Genomic DNA, 22810 nt, shown 5'->3' on the forward strand with positions numbered 1-22810 from the left:
AGACATATTTAGCCCGGCGAGAGAGAGAGAGAGGCGGAGAGAAAGCGTGTGGTGAGAGAGAGAGGGTGGCGGTGAATACACAGCCACCAAGGCCACGGTGACAGATCTATAGCAGCTCTGTTTTTTTTCTCTCTCTCACTCTCTCTCTCTCCTGGTCAGTGTAATATCTTCTGTGATGACAGCTGATTGGCACGATACGCTCAGGGTTGCCAGGTCTGCTTATCATAATTTCCCCGCAAGATTTTATTTGAAAATAGCAGATCTACAAGCTCACAACGCGTCGCGATGCGACGCGTTGTGAACTTGTAGATCTGCTATTTTCAAATAGCTGATGTACGTGTTAAAGTACTCACGTGGCCCATAGTCGCTTCTTTTGGGCTGGTTTTTCCTAGACCCGGTTGCTTGTTTCTCTCACATAATCTGGCAACACTGGATACGCTGCCCCGCGAAGGTGATTAGTGGACCGATGAAAGAGGGAAGAGAGGCAGGCTGGGAGGGGGGAAAAAAAGAGAGAAACGGAGAGGAAGAGATAGAATGGGAGACAGATAGAGAGAAACAGGGGTGGTGAAAGTACTAACATTCTTTACTTTAAGTAAAAATATCAATACTGCCAGGTAGAAATTCTCTGTTACAATTAAAAGTCTGGAATTCAAAATTATACTTGAGTAAAAGTACGGAAGTGTTGGCATCAAAATGTACTTAAAGTGCCAAAAGTAAAAGTACTAAAATGTTTGAAAATAGACGATCTGCAAGCTCACAAAGTGTTGCGATGCGACACTTTGTGAGCTTGTAGATCGGCTATTTTCAAATGGCCTATGTATAAAATAGGTTAAAGGAGGAGTTCACCCAAAAAATTACTTATTTTCTATCAATTGCACACCCTATGAAGCCTTGAATCCACGGATTATTTTTTGTTTTTTTCGCATTCCTAAGCTAATAATTTGATTCCCGTCTCCTACCGGCTAATGTATCCGGTAGGAGACACAAAGTAGATTATTTGTGTCTCCTACCGGAAATACACACGGTCATCAAATTATTGTCTTAGGAATGCCACAAAAACAAAAATAAATCCATGAAATCAAGGCTTCATGGGGTGTGTAATTGATAGAAAATAAGTAATCTTTGTAATCCATGTAAGTAAAATAAATACCTCAAAATTGTACTTAAGTACAGTACTTGAGTAAATGTACTTAGTTACTTTACACCCCTGGAGAGAGAGAGAGAGAGAGAGAGAGAGAGAGAGAGAAACAGAGGAAGAGATAGAATGGGAGACAAACAGAGAGAAAGAGAGAGAGAGAGAGAGAGAGAGAATCAGAGCCCGACATGTAAGCTCTCTCACACACAAAAAAAAGACAACACCGGTGACCCCGGTGTCTCCCGCACATCAATCTCTGCTGTGTTTCTCCTCAGCCTTGGTACCAGAGGTCACATTTCTCATCCCTCCTGGGGGGTTACTTCCACAATCACCCACCCCTGAGTGCAATAATATATATCCCCCCCCCGCTGTCAGCCGTAGATCCCCAGAGATGCACCTGTGGACAGTGTTGCCAGGTCTGCTTATTATAAGTTTCCCCCCCCAATATTTCATTTGAAAATAGCCGATCTACAAGCTCACAACGCGTCGCATCGCGACGCGTTGTGAGCTTGTAGATCGGCTATTTTCAAATAGCCGATGTATAGGTTTAAAGTGCTCATGATGTGGCCCACTTCGCTTCTTTTATGGGCTTGTTTTCCTTGACCCTGGTTGCTTGTGTCTCTCACTGAATCTGGCAACACTGCCTGTGGAGTGGAAGAGAGGGAGAGAGAGAGGGAGAGAGATGTGTGGAGCTCATACACGGTACACTTCATCATTCGTCGTCATGACAAGAGGCAATGGTGGAAGGAGTGCTCAGACTTTATTTTACTTAAAAGTAGCAATACCACAATATAAAAAATACACTGTTACATGTAAAACGTCCTCGTTGAGAAAGATAACTACCGCATTCCCTTCTTACAATGGGAGTCTATACGCTATAGCGTCGTCACTCTCATAGTTATGTCACGCTGGGGGGTGTCTTGCTCAGGGACGCGTAGAACGGGCGAGCCGAGGGTCGAACCGGTGACCTTCCTATTTATTCCCAGACGGCCTCATTACCCAGTCAGCTAACAGCTGCCTCGATAGGGGGGGTTTGCCACCTTTCAGTGCTCTTGAGTGGATTTTCAGGATAAGTCGACGTCCGTACACCTTATTTCAATGACTGACCTGACCAACTGAACACCAATTTTCCAATTTTTGGGTTCAGAGTGTCCCAGACCACCCATTACCAATGATTTACGCAATAATGTTGTCAAAAAGTGCAAAAGTTTCTAATCAATTTGAAAAACTATCACAAATCACTTAAAGACGGGGTGCCGTGATTTTCAATGATTCCCCCCCCCCCCCCCCCCAAAACATAATCATCAGGTAATATGGTTATGCTAGGAGGAAGATTGTTTTCAAAAAAGTGTACGGAAAGTGTTAAAATTATGTTTTTATGTGGACACGCCTCCAGTTCATTAAGTATACCTGGTTCTCACCTTAGCACCTCCTCCACCACCTTAGCACCACCCACCTGTCCTAGTCCCTCCTCATGCCCACACCTGTTGTGTTATGATAATGAGGGGGAGGGTATGTTTTTACTATGTCACTAAAGTGCTGTTTTTCTATTGGCACTTTTGACCCTCAAGGTTTCAGCCTCCAGGTAGAAACTCAAAATAGTCAGAGAAGACATAAAACACCATACAAACACCACCAGAGGGCTTAATGAAGTTCTATCAACCTCATAGACACACGAAAAACCCATGGCACCACCTCTTTAAAAATAAACACATTCAAATTGACGTTCAGTGTTTTTTTCTGCGGCTTATGAAAACAAATGTTTTGTTTTGACTGTTGGCCTCATAGGAACTGTACACCTTGACAACACCTTTGACTGACCTAACATAAAAAACTTAACTTCCTTGCATTCCTCTCTCTCCCCTTCTTTGCCCTTCATCCCTCTCATCATCATCTCAGACTCATCGGGTCACGTGCCCTCGTCGCCCCTGGGCTCGCCCACGTCCCACCGCGGCATGCACCACCACCCGTCCCTGCTGAGCCCCACCTCCATGGGACCGTCCGGCTCGCTGCACTCGCCCATCAGCTCGCTGAGCTCGCCCATGAACGGCCTGCACTCTCCCTTCTCCGTCATCAGCTCGCCGATGGGCCCGCACTCCATGACCTCGCCCGGCATGGGCTACGGCCCCAGCGTCAGTCCCCAGGTAAGGCCCGTGACAGTGACCCCCACTGCGGCTGGTCAGTGGTTCCTTCTCAAAGTCGGGGGGGGTTTCCCGGGGCATCCCCAGAGGTCCCTGAGGGGGGTGGGGGTGGGGGATGTTAGGAGGGGGGCGGGGGGGGGTTACCCCCAGCAAAATCTGTAATGGTTTGACCCATTAGGACCTGGAACGCATCTGTGTCATTTTTTTGATTTGAGCTAAAAAAAAACATTATTTTACACTTTGGCTATTCAAAAATAGCAGATCTACAAGCTTGTAGCGCGGCACCGAGTGCCGCGCTACGAGCTCGTAGAACTGCTATTTTTGAACAATCTTGAAAATGTGTGCAAATCTTTGAATACATAATTGTTTTAAAGCGAACATTTTTAACTCAAATCTTTGCTTCTGGGGGGACCCTGGAACAAAATGTTTTGACATGGGGGTCCGCGGCCAAATACATATCATTTTGGGGGTCCTTGTTATGAAAAAGATTGAGCTCCACTGATATAGAAACAGGAAACTGTTGGGATTTAGAAGACGTTTTGTAGAATCGGCTTCAGGTCTTAATGGGTTAACTACTTGAACCCATGCTGTACTTGGGGAAATTGGGAAATAGCCAATCTACAAGTTGTGTCGTGAACTTGTAGATCTGCTATCTTAGAAACACTTGAAACGTTTTATAATTTTATAATAATAAAAAATCTCTTATGGGAGTCCCTGGAACAAAATATTTTGGCCAAATACATATAGATTTGGGGATCCTTGACATGAATATTTGAGAACCACTGCGGCTTGGAACTCTGAGTCTTTTTAAGCCTGTTTGTCTTTCCATTACGATCAGGGTGAACAGGGCTTTGTTAATTGCTGCTGGTGTTGCTATAGTAACTCAACGTTTCAGTCAGCTCGCCAGCTAACATTAATGAAGCCTATACTATTTCTAATTCTGGCATCCAGACTATTTGTGGATATATCCACGCTGTCGGGCCAAATTACAATGAGGGCCCGACGTATTTTCCACCGAGGGTTGACGTGACTGTTTTGGTTGAAAAGTTCACGGTCGTGCAAAAAGAAAAGTATACATTCCAGTTGGCTATAGTTCCATCTCATGAGTGACAGTAGACCAATCCAATCACAGGCAAGTAGAGCTTAAACCCCGCCTCCCACAGCACCATTCTAAGTGGTGCAGCAACAGGAGACAACAGGCTGAGAAGGGCCGACTGACATCTTTAACCGTTGGATTCTGTGTCCAAGTGGGCTGATATTGTGGAAACTGATTCGTACCCGTGACTTTAATGGCACAGAGAGGCAAAGCGCCATAGTGGAAAAAGGGTAGCAGACTTGCACAGCATATGAGAATACGGGAGGAAATAGTACATTAACATGCATTGCACGCACGCACAAACACACACACACACACACACACACACACACACACACACACACACACACACACACACACACACACACACACACACACACACACACACACACACACACGGCGCTAAAAATAAAATAAGTACTGAGTTGGCAAAGACGTGTCACATGGGGATATATTAATTCTCCATAACCCTGCGAATGAGAAAGGAACAGATGTGCAAAAAAATAAATCTATCAATGCACACACCTAACTGCACAATGTATGTCCAAAGTTAGTCCGGTTCCCAATTAACGACACCAGACAACAATAAGACGTTACAGTAGCTACACTGAACGAACCAATGAATGAATGAATGAATGAATGAATGAATGAATGAATCAATCAATCAATGAGAACCATGGAAGATATGAACAACACAGGACGATGAACTGTGAGCAAGTCAGCTATTAAAAAAATAACCACACTTAGATGGAAACTTTCAACATTTTCGACCTAAGTCCCATTATCCCGTTGTTGAGGAAATCAATAATATATTGTGTCTAATGTGTATTTAAGTGATTAAGGGGGGTAAAACATACAGTGGCCACCCAATGCTGTGCAGTTGTTATACTTGTATTCTTGCAGGTGTGCACACACTCACTGACATATAAATACATACATCCGTAAAATAGTGTGTGTGTGTGTGTGTGTGCGTGCAAACGTTATCGCGTTACCCAGCGCCTATATCGGCTTGTCCGGCGTGTCATCCTGTCATCACGTTGCACGCCCCGTTGTCGCTGTTACACAAGCTTGTGCAAATGTCATTGTTCGACGCAGAGGTAAGGAATGTGACGTATGCATGGGGCACTGACAGATACAGATGTATCATGTCATGCGCTTACGTACCGCGTTCAAGTAGCTCAGAAATGCCAGACGAACACGTACGAAAGTGTTGCCAGATTCTGTGAGAGAAACAAGCAACTAGGTCTAGGAAAACCAGCCCAAAAGAAGCGACTATGGGCCACACGAGCACTTTCACATGTACATCAGCTATTTGAAAATAGCAGATCTACAAGCTCACGACGCGTCGCGATGCGACGCGTTGCGAGCTTGTAGATCGGCTATTTTCAAATAAAATGTTGCGGGGGAAATTATAATAAGCAGATCTGGCAACCCTGCACACACACGCACACACACACACGCACACACACACACACACACACGCACGCACGCACGCACGCACACACACACACAGACACACAGACACACACACACACACACACACACACGCACGCAGTTGTTAAAAGGCAAACGCGCAGTGAAATCCTCGGTGTTCGTCTGTCCATTTGTAACTCTTGAGAGGGTTCATTTGGTTACAGAGTGAAACGAGCACTGAGGATTTGGACTGTGCGAGCCCCCATCAGAGATCAGACGGAGGCCCTTATACGTTGACCCCTCTGCCACAGTTTAATCAACGCTCATTCAAGTAGGATTCCACAGTTCTTCAGCTCTGTCATTCATGGCTCTCTATAAGCCCGGGCCGTGCTCGCTCTATCTCCCTCCCCACCCTGTCACGCATTCTTTTATGTCCCCCCCCCCCCCCCTTATCCCGGTCCCCTCTCACTGTCCCCTAAGATCTGTCTCTTTTTTTTTTCATTTCATATTTGCACATTCACTTTTTGTCCTCTTGTTCTTCTCTCAAACACAATGTGTCTGTCCGTCCGTCTCTCTCTCTCTCTCTGTCTCTGTCTCTCTCTTCCAACTCTCTCTTTTTTTCCTCTCTCTCTCCATCTCTTTTATTCCACCAAATAAGCAGCTCCAGTTTCATCGGTATCGAGAGGAGAAAAAAAGAGTCACAATTAAGACATCAAAGCCTGCAGTGTCCCAGTTTCCTTTTCGAGCCGTATCTCACAATTGAACCCCTCCCCGCCCCGCCCCCCACCCAAAAAAGAAAGGAAAAAAAAGTAACGCCCCCCCCCCCCCCCCCCACCCCCCTCCTTTGTTTTGTGTGTGTGTGTGTGTTTGTTAATAATTATCTTAAAAGGCGTCGGCACTAGTACTGCGACACCATTCCGAAACGGGGGCCTTCTCTTGTTAGCGCTATATTGGGGGCTTATCTCTGCATTTTCGGAGTGGAAAGTGTCTCCCATATGTGATGGAGTTAAGTGTGGATTAAGGCCAGTTTTAGAAAGCCGCTGGAATATTTTCATTGCTAGAAAGCCCACCCCCACCCCGCCCCCCACCAGCTTCCTTTCCATCCCTTTTCAACCAGCCAAACACTCACCTCCAATGATCCTCCTCTCCTCTGCGTCTTTTAAGCCCGATTTCATACTTGGTCGCGCGACGGTGTCACGCGTGGGGAAATAGCAGACCTCACAAGCTGGAACGCGACGCCAATTGTGAGCTTGTAGGTCCGCTATTTTTCGGCCCGCGCGACGGAGCATAGATTTGGCTTTAATGCTCGTTCGCTTTCATCTGACTGCTCTGACGTCTCCATCCCAGAGCAGTAGTACCACTCAGTATTCCGCTGGCGTGTTTGGGTTTTAGACGACGTTATACTGCAGATGTTTTTTTTTGGTTCAGTCTGTCTGCATGTGGAGGAATGTAAGAGAAGGTACTTGTGTTGAGTGATGAATTAACCCATTAAGACCTGAAGCCGATTCTACAAAATGTCTCCTAAATCCCAACAGTATTCTGAAAAAAACGTATGTTTCTATATCAGTGGTGCTCCAACTTTTTCATGTCAAGGACCCCCACAATTATATGTATTTGACCGCGGACCCCCATCTCAAAATGTTTTGTTCCAGGGGGGTCCCAGAAGCAAAGATTTGAGTTAAAAATGGACGCTTTCAAAATATTATATTCAAAGATTTGCACACATTTTCACGATTTTTCAAAAAATAGCAGATCTACAAGCTCGTAGCGCGGCACTCGGTGCCGCGCTATGAGCTTGTATATCTGCTATTTTTGAATAGCCCAAAGTGTAAAATAATGCTTTTTAGCTCAAATCAAAAAGTGGAAAAAAAAAAGGGAAAAAAAGTTAATGGGTAGATACCGAGGACTACATTATATGACGATTTAAATACATTTCCGAATAGGGAAAAGGACTTACTGTAGATAGTATCACCATCCTCTTTTAACCACATGAACCCTATAGCGCCCCTATTCCGAGCATAAAACAAACATTCTGCGACAATAGCCAATCCACCAGCTCGTTGTGAGCTTGTAGATTGGCTATTTCTGGTGAAGATATTTGGTGTTTTTGGGGGACCCCGGTCAATAAAGTGTAAAAATCTGAAGTATTCTTTCACTTAGGATCAAATGACCGTACCAATATAAGAATATAATACAGTAATACATCATAAGAATAGAAGTACAGTAACAGCGGCACTAGCTCAGAAGGTAGAGCTGCCACCTTGGAGTCGGAAAGGTTCTTTAAGGGCGCACATTTAACCCATTAAGACCTGGAACTGTGTCATTTTTAGATTTGAGCTAAAAAGCATTCTTTTACACTTTGGGCTATTCAAAAATAGCAGATATACAAGCTCATAGCGCGGCACCGAGTGCCGCGCTACGAGCTTGTAGATCTGCTATTTTTGAAAAATCGTGAAAATGTGTGCAAATCTTTGAATATTATATATTTTTAAAGCGAACATTTTTAACTCAAATCTTTGCTTCTGGGGGTCCCTGGAACAAGATATTTTGATGGGGGTCGGCGGCCAAATACATATAATTTTGGGGGTCCTTGACATGAAAAAGATTGAGCACCACTGATATAGAAACACACGTTTTTCAGAAAACTGTTGGGATTTAGGAGACATGTAGAACCGGCTTCAGGTCTCAATGGGTTAAACAAACGTTGGTATCATGTTTGTCATGGGTTGAGGCATCACGCGGGAATATAACTCGGGTTCATCCCAACTGTCGCTTCGTGCCCTGCAACCCAGAATAACTTAAATGGCCTTTCCAAGCCCGCAGGCTGGTTGATGTTTACATTAAGGCTTACGGTTGACAGTCACACTTTATCGCTAATTAGCAGACCTGCCAACCTGTACACAACATGCGTACTCGGTACGCATTTTTGATGTCCAAGTACCCTGATACGCTTTATATAAGTATGCAAAAAGCTGGCGATGCCTCGCAGTGGTGTAAAGTAACTAAGTACGTTTACTGAAGTACTGTACTTAAGTAAAATTTTTACTGGAGTATTTCCAATGTTCAATACTTTTACTTCTACCCCGCTACATCTGAGAGGCAAATATTGTGCTTTTGCTCCACTGCAATTATTTGAAAACGTTAGTTACTAGTTACTTTGCAGATACAAATTATTATATTATAAAACACACATTAACCACGTCAGCCCTATTTTATACCGAGGCTGTTTGAAAATAGCAGATCTACAAGCTCACAACGTGTCGCATCGCGACACGTTGTGAGCTTGTAGATCTGCTATTTTCAAACATTTTAGTATTTCTACTTTTGTTACTTTAAGTCCGTTTTTGATACCAATACTTTTGTACTTTTACTTAAGTACATTTATATTGTGGGACTTTTACTTGTAACAGCGTACTTCTACATTGCATTTTTACTTAAGTAAAACATTTGAGTACTTTTTTTCACCACTAATGCCTCGTGAGTCTGTTAGTGGCACTGCAGTACTCGAGTCTGCACGCTCAGCAGAGTGCAGACCTCCGTGAGGAGGCATGCCCTAATAATAATACTGACAACACAACGTCAAACTTCTTTTTATCTCTCCGCCTCACTCTGTCTCTGTCTCTCTCTCTCTCTCTCTCTCTCTCAGTCTATCTATCTACCTCTCTATCTCTCTCTCTGTCACTCGCTCTCTCTCTCTCTCTCTCTCTCCTTATGTGTCAGTACGGTGTTGAAGAGACGGCGCTTGCTCGTAGCGATCTTTAGAAATGTCCTTATGAAACTACTGTAACTGCTCCCGATGTGGAGGTTTGGGGGCCTCGGTGTGTGTATCAAGGATCAATGTAATGCCAGGGTGGAAAAAGTACTCAAATGTTTTACTTACAGTAAGTAAAAGTATCAATACTGCAATGTAGAAGTGCTCTGTTGCAAGTAAAAGTCTGATGTTCAAAATGTACTTAAAACGTAAAAGTACACACGTATTGGTATCAAAATGTACTTAAAGTACCAAAAGTAGAAGTACTGAAATGTTTGAAAATCAGATCTACAAGCTCACAACGCGTCGCGATGCGCGTCGCGACCGAGTGCCGCACTATGAACTTGTAGATCTGCTATTTTTGAAAAATTATGAAAATGTGTGCAAATCTTTTAATATATATTGTTTTAAAGCGAACATCTTTAACTCAAATATTTGCTTCTGGGGGTCCCTGGAACAAAATATTTTGAGATGGGGGTCGGTGGCCAAATACATATCATTTTAGCGGTCCTTGAAGTTTGAGCACCACTGATATTGAAACATATACGTTTTTCAGAAAACTGTTGGGATTTAGAAGACATTTGTAGAATCGGCTTCAGGTCTTAAAGGGTTAAAGAAAAGAGAAAAAAAAAAGAAGATTGTGTCGTGTTTGTCATAAAGGAACGAGACCTCCGGTTGATGATTCCAACTGTCGCTCTGTGTGCCCTGCAGCCCGGATTAACCGAAACGGCCTTTCAAACCGCAGGCGGTGACTGTTTACATTGTGGCTTACCGTTGACAGTTACACCGTCACTAATTAGGGTGGTGGCTGTAGCCGCCACCAGCTGGCAGATGTGTTAATAGCAGGGTAACTAATAGTGTAATAGCATGGCTTTATGATTTGTAAAAAAAAAAAAAAAAAAAAAACACAGTAAGGAATTGTGTGGGAAAGTAACATGCTACTAATGTACTGTAGGTAATATAAGGTTATGTAACGTGAGGTAATGCAGTGGTGTAAAGTAAGTACATTTACTCAAGTACTGTACTTAAGTACAATTTTGAGGTGTTACTTTACCAGAGTATTTCCAAAGTTCAGTACATTTACTTGTACTCCACTACATCTCAGAGGCAAATATTGTACTTTTACTCCACGACAAATATTTGAAAACTTTGGTTACTTGTTACTTTGTAGATTTTGATTATTACACAACATTACCCACTCTAGCCCTATATACATTTTTGGCCATTTGAAAATAGCCGATCTACAAGCTCACAAAGCGTCGTGATGTGGCGTATTGTGAGCTTGTATGTTTACTCATTTGTATACATTTGAAAACTTGTGAAATTCTCCATAATGAGTACTTTTACTTTTGTACTTTAAGTATATCTTGATACCAATACTTTTGTACTTTTACCCAAGTCCATTTTTTTATTACGGACTTTTACTTAGTAATGGAGTATTCCGACATTGCAGTATCGATACGTTTTACTCAAAGTAAAACAATTTAGTACTTTTTTTTTACACCACTGAGGTAGTGTAACGCGGCTGTATTTAACAGTAAGGCAGGGTAAGTTATGCGTATTATACTGCAGCTTGCGAGCTAGTTCAGGCAGATGCACTGGAGAGGTTTACATGTACACGCACCACCCTATGTGGGTGTATATATGTGACGTGTCATTACAACTCAGGTGTCAAGCAGCTGACCGATTTGGCGGTCTATTTAAGCTCACCTCATTCACGGTTGTTCCCCCTTGCTGTCAGTACCAGTGGAGGAGGTGGGTATGTTGCGCCTGTTTGCGCCCACCAGTGGGCTCTGCTTTTTTTCCTTAACTCATTAAGACCGGCAACGCATCTGTGTCATTTTTAAGATTTCTTTCAGCTTGGGCTCTCCCTAGGCTGGCAGAGGGAGAGTAGCGCCCAGGATTATTATTAGGTAATTGACACTGGGGGAAAAGATATGGGTTACAAAATCATGGGATAAAAGTTTTAAGGTAAAAAAAAAAAGATTTCTTTGGCTATTCAAAAATAGCAGATCTACAAGCAACAAATGTTCACTGTATTTTTTTAAAGCGAACATTTGTAACTCAAATCTTTGCTTCTGGGGGGTCCCTGGAACAAAGTATTGTTTTAATGTTCGCTTTAAAAAATATATATTCAAAGATTTGCACAAATGTTCACAATGTTTAAAAAGATAGCAGATCTATCTATGAGCTTGTAGATCTGCTATTTTTGAACAGCCAAAGAAATCTAAAAATGACACAGATGCGTTCCCCGGTATTAATGGATTAAGGGTTCTGTTTTCCACTGGGGTGGGGGGGGGGGGGGGGGGGGGTTGTTATACTGTAGAAGTTCTCAAACTTCATTTCGAGGACCCCCATAACTCTGAGAGTGTATGAATTTGCACACTCTCAGAGTTACAAACCTTGTAAGGGTCCATTTGGAACCCCATCAAGGAACCCTGAGGGGTCCCTGAACCCTACTTTGAGAAGCACTGTTATACTGTATATCCCTCTGCCTGCAAGCTCAAATGCAGTGTTCACACTTGTGTTTTATATATATTTTTTTTATAAATACAATGTCTTCCATCTAATCGTGCAGTTATCTGACTGAACCATAGTTGAGGATGTTAGGGGTGTTAGCTGTTAAGGGTGGTAGTTTCTGAAACTGAGACTAGTGAAGGGTGTTGTCTGCCTGTTACGTTTCCTTGAGTATTGTACTTGAGTAAAAAAAAAAAAAAACTTGGCTTATGACTTTCACTCAACTGCATTTCAAAGACTTAATATTGTACATTATGAATTAACCACTTGAACCATATTGAAAATATCAATCTACAAGCTCACACTATTTTCAAAATGTTTTCATTTGTCCTTTTGAATACTTCTGAATATTTACTTCACCAGTACTTTAACTGAAGTACAAATTTTACCGAGCAACTTTCACTTGTGGTAATATTTGGCTTTTTGTTTGAAGTTGTTTCTTCTTTTTTTGACTCCTAGCTATTGGGTCGCCACTCTTATCTTATAGTACTTCCTTTACTCTGTATCTGTAATCTTTCATGCTGTGCTGACTGGCGACTGAAATTCTCCCGCGGGATCAATGAGGGTCTATCTATCTAAGTGTGTGGTTGGTTGGTGAGTTAAACATGACGGCAGGGCCCTGTGTTCACCAGGGTTTCCTCTGATGGAGGCTGGTTTTAATCAGATGGCACATTTCCTTATAATACTCAGATTGTCTTTAATCCTCGGGCCGACTGGCTATAGGCTCTATGCACAGCAGCCATATTATCACTTCTTTCACAGGTGTTACCAATGATACTAATGAAGGCTCTGTTCCATTTAGTGTAGCACAGTGGTTTCCACGACCCCCACAACTCTGAGAGTGTACAAATGGAACCAAATGGACCCGTACGGGTCCATTTGGTTCCATTTGTACACTCTCAGAGTTACACACCTGTAAGGGGCCATTTGGAAGCCCAGGATCCCTGGGGTCCCTGGACCCCAACTGTAGACCCACTGGTGTAGCAGAGTGTTTCCAGTGGGCCATCATGCACAATATCAGCACCCTGACTCTGTTTGACCAGAATGGAACAGAGCCTTCATTAGTATCATTGGTAACACCTGTGAATGTCTTCATAATATGGCTGCTGTGAATAGAGCCTATTCTCATGAGCTGTTTGCTGGACTGAAGCTGCAACTGTGGCCCTTCGCTGTTTCACCTCACAGAGTCCACAACACACGCGCACACGCACACACCACAGTCCCATAAGCATATCGACACATACTGTAAGCTTAATTACACACTCACAATCACATACACAAACATTTCTTCTTCATGTTGTCTCGTAGAAACGTTGTTACTTGTTTTTTTTGTTTTCTGACACACATACACAGAACACAGACACACGTACACACACACACACACACACACACACACACACACACACACACACACACACACACACACACACACACACACACACACACACACACACACACACACACACAGCCACTGAGGCCTGGCGTCATTTCAACTGCATTGTGATCTCTTCCAGAGGTGTCCAGTGATGTGCTGAGTATGCATTAGGTATATTCATTCCCACCCACGTCCACACACCATGTCATGTCACCTGTTAGTTCCTCTGTCTCAGCTCTAAGGTGTCGTGTTGGGTTGGAATGAAAACACCACCCACGCCTCCCGATTAGACACCACTGTCCGCCTCTCATTGAAAATGAATTGCATAGGCGCGTCAGCCGCTCCCAGTCCAGTGGTTCTCATAGTGGGGGGGGTCCAGGGACCCTCAGGGTTCCTTGAGGTGGGTTTCAAATGGACCCTTACAGCTCTGTAAGGTTCTTAGAACAGCTCGTTTCAAATTTAAGTTAAATGTTTCAACTTTCTTGGCCTACTGGCGGCGTGCGCAAGACATTTGGCGCTTATCGGTCCAGCGAGTTTGCGAGATTAGTCTCGGGCAAACAAACAGACAGACAGACAAACAGACCCTCTTCTAGATGGCTCACCTCCTACAGAGCCGCGCAGTATAAAGCAGGGGTCTTCAACAGGGGGTCCGGGACCCCTAGGGGGACCTCAGAGCTACTATAGGGGGTCCGCCAAATCTTCGTGTGATAGGATTTATTTTTTTTACATGAACCACTCGAACCCTAGAATTCCTATTCTGAGGGGAACATTAGCCAAAAATAGCAGATCTACAAGCTCTCAACGCCTCGCGCTGCGAGGCGTTGAGAGCTTGTAGATCAGCTATTTTTGGCAACGAGGCTATAGGTGTAGAGGGAAAAGATAGCAGTAAGAAGTCAAAAAAAAACTTTAATCTGAAACACAATTTTATACAGTATAGAGTAGGGGGTCCCTGCTTCATCTCTCTCTCGGCTAGGGGGTCCTTGGCCTGAAAAACGTTGAAGACCCCCGGTATAAAGGATTAAACCAATTCATAAATCAAAGAAATGAAGGGCAATACGAGGGGGGGGGGGGGTAAAGTGTGTGAGAGAGAGAGAGAGAGAGAGAGAGAGAGAGAGAGAGAAAAAGAGAACGAGAGAAACAGGCTAAACAGAACTTCTTTTCTTCAGTGTAACATCGTGTCTACCAGCAGTCCAAACCACATGTAGAGGGTTGAGCCAAGTCTCTCTCTCTCTCTCTCTCTCTCTCTCTCTCTCTCTGGAAGCAGCCATGATCTCCCATCTTCAGCCACAGTCATGGTACGTCCCCACGACCAGACTCACTGACATGCTTGCGGGTTGACAGCTCGCTGCACAGGGGTTGGTGGTGGCGGTGTGTGTCATCCCCCCGTATAGCACCCTATCCTTTCATCTTTGTTTTCTTCTTCTTTTGCCTTCTTCTCCAGCGACTCCCCGAGTTTAGTGTCTCCATGTTTCTTATAGGCTGACATTCGTTCACTGGCTGCTGCACCCCGTCCCCCCCCACCCACCCCGTCACAGTTTGTGTGCCATATATTGTCTCAGATTAGAATAGCATCTGCATTGTTCCAGAGTGCGTGTGCGGGAAGGGAGGGGAGGGAGGGGAGGGAGGGGAGGATGGTGGTGTTTTGACTGAAAGAATTCCTCTCCGAGGCGAAATGGATACTTTGTCGTTCTTTGAGTGTTTTTTTTTTTGCACTTATTAGCCCAGTCTTCCACCACCACCACCACCACCACCACCCCCCCCCCGTGTCTCTTTCCTGGAATGTTCAGAGAGAGAGAGAGAGAGATTTCCCGGGGCGTCTGAACCAAGGGGGCAGTACCCGGCCACGGCCATGCCCATTAGGATTAACCCATTAAGACCTGAAGCCGATTCTACAAAATGTCTTCTAAATCCCAACAGTTTTCTGGGAAAAAACGTGTGTTTCTATATCAGTGGCGCTCCAACTTTTTCATGTCAAGGACCCCCAAAATGATGATGTATTTGGTCGCCGACTCCCATCTCAAAATATGTTGCTCCAGGGACACCCCAGAAGCAAAGATTTGAGTTACAAATGTTCGCTTTAAAAATATACATATAATCAAAGATTTGCACAAATGTTCTCGATTTTTCAAAAATAGCAGATATACAAGCTCATAGCGCGGCACTCGGTGCCGCGCTATGAGCTTGTAGATCTGCTATTTTTGAATAGACAAAAGTGGAAAATAATGTTGTTTTTTTTTAGCTCAAATCAAAAAAATGACACAGATGCGTCCCAGGTCTTAACGGGTTAAACCAAAGTCGGTGGTTGTGTGTCTGTGTCTTGTCTGACACAGACACACAACCCCCCCCCCCCCCCCCCCCCACCCCCCGATCAGTGCCGCCCGCCCGCCCCGCTCCGCCGCAAACTTCCCAGACAGCTGGAAGAGATTACGTATATACAGAGGGGTGGAACTCATTTTTACAATTCCATGTGACAATGGCGAGGACTGTGTGTCTCGAAAAAAGCTGTTGTTTTCTTCTGAAAGGGAGCCTTTATATTATATCGCCGACGACGACGGGGCTCGGTGCAGAAAAGCCATACATGGGGCCCGTGCTTCGCTGCTAGCATGCATGCATGCCGAGTCCCAGGGCTCTCAGTCCAAAAAACCTGCGCTGGCATCCACTCAACCCCCCCCCCCCCCACTATATAACCCAACAACAGTGTTCAGGGTATCCCAAACAGACCCCTTTTTTCTCATACACACCTTAACCCATTGTGACCTGAGGGCGATTCTACCAAAATGTGTCTACAAAATGTCTTCAAGAGTCGTTTTTCTGAAAAACTTCATCTACTATATATCTACTATATCTACAAGCTCATAGCGCGGCACTCGGTGCCGCGCTATGAGCTTGTATATCTGCTATTTTTGAATGGCCAAAGTGTAAAATAACGGTTTCAAGTGGTTCAAATCAAAAGAATCACACCCAGTGTGAAGAGAGTGGTGCCTTTGATGAGTGAATTAGTGTAAGTGGTTGCATCCTTGTGTTGCAATCAGCTGCAGTTGTTGAGGCCGTGCTCAAACATACGGACGGACAGACACACACACACACAGTCAAATGTAGGAGTGGGTGGCACCACTCAAAAATGACACGGGCGCTTTCCCCGGTTTCAGCGGGTTAAAGAACCGACACATAAAGCTGGAAGTGTTTCTGGAGCGGCGTGGCGAGCGAGGAGGAGGGGAACGCTAATGTGAAAAAGGTGTAAATGTTTTACAAGAAATGGAACACGGGTCTTAATAAGTTATAAATGAGCGGCGGTGCGGGTGATGTCATCCGTGCGCCCGCTCGTTCGGTACGTCTTGTTTAGGCGAGGGTCGCTAGGAGACTGAAACATAACACTCTGCAGCGTGGAGGACCAAGAGAGAGAGAGAGAGTGAGTGACTGTGTGTGTGTGTGTGTGTGTGTGTGTGTGTGTGTGCTTGTATTGCCATACTTGTGAGGGCCAAACGTCCCAATAAGTGTAGTAGAATTTTTTGAAATAGTCCCTTTTTTCCTGATACTCACCGGATAAATGGATGTTTTATGGTTAACCCATTAAGACCTGGAACCGATTCTACATGTCTCCAAAATCCCAACAGTATTCTCAAAAAAAGAAAACGTATGTTTCTATATATCAGTGGTGCTCAATCTTTTTCATGTCAAGGACCCCCAGAATTATATGTATTTGGCCGCGGACCCCCATCTCAAAATATTTACTTCCAGGGACCCCCCAGAAGCAAAGATTTGAGTTACAAATGTTCACTTTAAAAATGTACATATTCAAAGATTTGCACACATTTTCTCAATTTTTCAAAAAATAGCAGATCTACAAGCCCATAGCGCGGCACTCGGTGCCGCGCTATGGGCTTGTATATCTGCTATTTTTGAATAGCCAAAGTGTAAAATAATGCTTTTCAGCTCAAATCTAAAAATGACACAGATGCGTTCCAGGTCCAATGGGTTAAGAAAGATTTGGGGAGTTACGGTAGGTTCATACAATTAGGAAAAGAGTCTGGGGTTCCGTTTAGTGTCCTATAGAGTGTGTGTAGTTTCAATATAGGCTGATGATAGGTTCTTGGTTTACGTATGTATTAGTTATTATCAGATTATTGGTTTACTTATGTATTACTTTATTATTAGATTACTATCTCTATGCATGTGATGTATTATTGATGTATTGAGATGTATTATCTTGTGTCCTTGCTTACTGTAAGTCGCTCTGGATTAAGAGCGTCTGCTAAATGCCTAAACTGTAAACTGTAGGAATATACGTTTAGGGGTTAGGGTTGGAGAGTTATGCCTTATTTCCGCCTAGTTGCTTGGGCAGAGTCACACACACACACACACACACACACACACACACACACACACACACACACACACACACACACACACACACACACACACACACACACACACACCGGAAAATAGACGATCTACAAGCTGTAAATCCAGCGTTGTGAGCTAGTAGAGCTGCTATTTTTCTGAGCAATTTTCCCCCGTTTTTCCCGGCAATGTTTTCAATGTCGACCTAAAATGTTGACGTCACAAGTAATAGTAAAACAAACGTGTGTGTGTGTGTGTGTGTGTGTGTGTGTGTGTGTGTGAGAGCGAGAGAGAGAGAGAGAGAGGGCGTTTGAGAGTGAGAGTGGTGGACTGCAGCCCTCTTCCTGTGTGGGAGTAATAAAGCTCAGCTCTTTGACGGACCCTGGATGCAGTCACTCCTCGATGACATCATAGCGGCATAGTCCTAATGGGCACACAATGGCACTGAGCGGACGGCCTCCAGAGAGCAGTTTAATAGCGCTGGAACGTCCATCAGCCTGCAAATGTATTGCGGGAGTGGAAAACGTTTCTTTTTGTTGCCAAAGCTGTCTCCAGGTAGTCATTTTGAAGAACAACCCCCCCTCCCCCGTTGACCACCCCACCCAACCAACCCCAGCAGTGACTGTGTGTGTAGACTAATGAAGAGCGAAGGCTTACGAAATGAGAGTATTTGTTGTAACTCCTCCTAGTGGACAATGATTTTATTATGGCATACTTATTGCATGTTTTTTATTGTGTATTCTACTTGTTTTTCTTATTTGACTTGAGTATACTCTATCTATCTATCTATCTATCTATCTATCTATCTATCTACTGTATCTATCTATCTATCTATCTATCTATCTATCTATCTATCTATCTATCTATCTATCTATCTATCTATCTATCTATCTATCTATCTATCTATCTATCTATCTATCTGGCCATCTTTACTTACTTTGCTGTACTTTACTTTACTAATGAGGACATTATACTTGGGAATACACTTTGACCGCACAGCAGCTAACACCTGGCTCGGGGTGTCAGAGAACAGGGCTTTAGCTGGGGGGGCCTGTATCCAGTTGAAGTGTACATAGCTTGATGGTTAATGATAATTCTAGAGGTCCCCAGTGTGTTGGCATGTGTGGGGGGGCCCACAGAGCGGGCCAGCTGTTTTCAGGGCAGCTAGCTCCGAACTCTTGAGCGATAGAAGCAACAACACGGGGCTTGAGTTTCACGGAACAGCCCCTTGGCCCCCCGCTCGCAAGCCTTCAGACCTTGCAATTGGAATGCCTCTGGGGCCACACATTTATTTTAAACCCTGGGATAAAGCCTTGGGGGGGCTTTGATAGCATCTGGTGGTGTGATCCTTTTAACCACCAAAGACTGTCTGCAGACTGATAAATGGAGCGTGGCGTATACCTTTGAAGTGTAACAACGCTTGATGATTAATACTGAATGTTTTTTTCACGTCGCACTAACAAACTTTCAGCGACTAAAAAAACAACAAAAACAAAACTTCTACTTTCGCTAAAAAAGAACATTTCCCGAGAGTACCTGTTTCGAGCACATGCACACACTTGCCTGGACACACACACGAGCACTCACACGCGCACGCACGTAAGCACACACGTGCGCACGCACGCACGCACGTACACACACAGCACAGCACACTCCACACATAAAGTTATACATGTCCAAACTTGCACTCATGCAGACACAAACGTTTGTGTAGTCTCTCGCAGGCCTGAAAATAGCTTTTTAAGTGAAAGCTAATGGGCCTAGCAGGCAAGATGATTGTGTGTCAGAGGCTACAGTAGCATATAGTAGAGCAGTCTAAACTCTTTATTTTAACCTAGATATTCAGTGTCTGTAACTATTGCCACATCATATAATTAGTATACACTTTATGTGACATTAGCCATCTTACCAACAACTGTGAGTGTGAATTTGATCAGACCAAAAATACGTTTTGTTTTGGGATGTTAGTTGCTACGTGACATTCTATTCAACATTGGAAACGTACTGGTCAATGAAAGCCTGGGAATGGACAAATATTCAATTACTGGGTAATAGTTATAGTACAGTGTACAGTGAATGGGATTGGGAAGACTAACTAAAACGACGTGGCCATGAATTAACTAATGAACATGACATGGACAACTCATTGCATCGCGACGTGTTGTGACCTCGTAGATCGTCTATTTTCGAAGACACACAAAACAAAATAGGGCATGAGTGTTGCTGTTCCTCATTTTCGCTGGGGACCCCCTGGAATCCCCTCAAGGACCCCTCGGGGTCCCCCAAACCCCACTTTGAGGACCATTGTACTAGAGGACAGAGGAAATGCACACACTGGTTTATTGGCCGGATCGGATGGCATGTTAATGTCATGTTGATGTTGTCGGTTAATCGCTGGATCGCGTTGTGTTTGGAGATGGAAAATATAGCTGATTATATCTGGATGGAATTGCTAGGCCATTAATTGTTGGATGACAGTCAAGCATGCAGCTGTGTATTGACCATTCTCACTCACTTACCCATTTTCAACCATATCTCTATATAATCGGGCCACACAAGTGCTCATTCTAAGATGGCACTCTCTTTGGTGGGCTACGGACGGTTCAGAAACCTGCCTACCAATGACATCATCAAAGGGGATCCCGAGCTAATTGAAGCTACACCCTTTCTCTTCCTGAAAAGTTAGCATGCTGAAATAGAAGCCATTGTTCATTCATACGAACAAAACAAAAAACCTGCCTACCGCTCACTGGTATAGGCAGGTTTCTGAACAGTCCACAGCCCTTCTCTGAGACACGGAGCGAGTAGACAGAAATGGTGCCGTCTTATAATGGGCATTAGTGAGGACCAATCATATGAAGATATGTTGAAAATGGATGAAGTACCCCTTTAAGACATTTTTAATACCTAAAACAATATGTTAAAGTAAGAAAAAACTAAAGAATAAAGACCATTAATCCATTCAAAGTAATCAACAAACGTTACTATAAAAACTGGTCAAACATTGGCCAAACAACATTGGTCAAATAATGTAGAAAGAAAGAGGCAAACATTTTGAAAAAAGACGATCTACAAGCTTGTGAGCTTGTAGATCAGCTATTTTCACAATGTTTCTCTGTGGAACCGAGTCAAACTAAATGCAATGCCTCAACTACTATGATTCCTAGTGCTTGTCAGGGTGGGGGGCGGGGTTCCCAGTTCAAATATGATTATTTTGGGGGGGTCGCAGCATGAGAAGGTTGAGAACCACTGGTGTGGTGAGACACCTAATGGTTGACAAGTAGTACTGCCTGACGCTCATGAGTGCAACATCTCCTCGGGGGAAACTGCATGGGGGGGAAGCCATCTGGGGATGAGCGGTAGTTTGGTCTCCCGCGCGGAGGGAAAGACCCGGGTTCGAATCCCTGGCGAGACAGGTTCGAAGGGCGTTGTGAATTATGAGAGTTGAATTATGAGGTTTCTTCCCGACATTGTCGATATGCTAGATTGCAGCTTTAAGGCCATTTTTGCCTGCTATTCAGACCCACTGTAATTATCATACGATTTAGCAAGCTGCATCTGCAAACAGTTTAGGAAATACAAATAAGCAGCTGGCAGGAAATTCTGTTGACACATCAGTTCATAAATGCGGCGATATTCCGCGACTCAGAGAGAGAGGGGACTGGAATGCTGTTCGGGATTGATGGGTTATTTACCCGTTGATAATTAGGATGGAAATTAATGTGTTGGGATCAAATTATCATTTCTTTGATTACTCTGCTGCAAAATGAGTTAGAGAGCATGGGGGGGAAAAGCTCAATATGGCAACGATGTGAAGTAGGTCATTGGTTATTGCTAACGATCAGCTCATTGATTCTCACCCCAGTGTTTGCTGCGGGAAATCGCGTGTATGGTGTATTATATTTGTGTTTGCATAGTGTGTGTGTGTGTGTGTGTGTGTGTGTGTGTGTGTGTGTGTGTGTGTGTGCGCGCACGCATGCAGATGTCACATACTGCACTGTACATGTGTACAGTACGGCATGTGTATTTGGTGTGTGTATGTGTGTGCATGTGTGTGTGAGTCAATGTTTGGTATATCATGTGTAGTGTGTGTGTGTGTGTGTGTATACTCGTAAGTGAAAATAGCAGATGTACAAGCGTACACGAAGTGACGCCCTGTGAGCTTGTATATCTGCTAGTTTTGAATAGTGAATATATAAAATATGGATAAAGTGGATAAGTGTGACGCTGTATTAACACATTTTGCTGAGGACTCCCCTGGAACCCCTTAAGGACCCCTGGGGGTCCCCGGACCCCACTTTGAGAACCACTGGTTCACATTCGACTCTATCCAGTGTGTCATTGTAGCCAAAATGTCAGATGCAGCGTTCTGCATTCCAACTACCTGCGTAATACGACACTATACAAACAGCTGCCACTATTTAGTTTGGACCTGATATTGAGCATTAGAAATGTAAGACTTACCGCCAAAATGATATTGTATTTATTTCTTTTCAATCTAGATTAAACCACTTAAAAGGGATAGTTCACCCCCAAAATGACTTTTTTCAATGGATTACTGACCCCATAGAGCCTTGAATTCATGGAGATTTTTCAGTTTTAGTCGCATTCATAAGCCAATAATTTGTCTCTGGTAGGAGACTCAAAGTGTCTCCATTGACTCCGCCGGTCATCAAATTATTGGCTCAGGAATGCGACAAAAATTAAAACATATCCATGAATTCATGGCTTCATGGGGTGAGTAATCGATAGAAAATAAGTATTTTTTTGGGGTGAACTGTCACTTTAAGCCGTATATACGTACTTCATTGACCGGAGTCCACCAGGGGTCTATAAAAGGCCCCCAAAAGTTTTTTCCCCCACTACACCAAATCTCTTCAGCAAAGAGATTTGGTGCTGGTGGAAGCTGGTGGAAGCTGGCACCCTAATTAGTGATAGTGTAACTGTCAACGCCTAAGCCACAATGTAAACAGTCACCGCCGCCTGCGGTTTGAAAGGCTGTTTAAGTTAATCTGGGCTTCAGGGCACGAGGCGACAGTTG

General features: G+C 43.9%; 1 protein-coding gene across 1 annotated transcript in view; it reads left to right on the forward strand.

Annotated features, from left to right (window-relative positions):
- Nucleotides 1-22810, forward strand: part of rxraa (retinoid X receptor, alpha a) — a 196422-nt gene that overhangs the window by 118562 nt on the left and 55050 nt on the right. The window contains 1 exon segment of the mRNA XM_084047058.1: nt 3035-3279. Coding sequence (XP_083903184.1) covers nt 3035-3279 — 245 coding nt within the window.

Source organism: Gymnoscopelus microlampas (assembly GCF_963454915.1).
Source record: "Gymnoscopelus microlampas genome assembly, chromosome: 21".
Taxonomy (NCBI): Eukaryota; Metazoa; Chordata; class Actinopteri; order Myctophiformes; family Myctophidae; genus Gymnoscopelus; species Gymnoscopelus microlampas.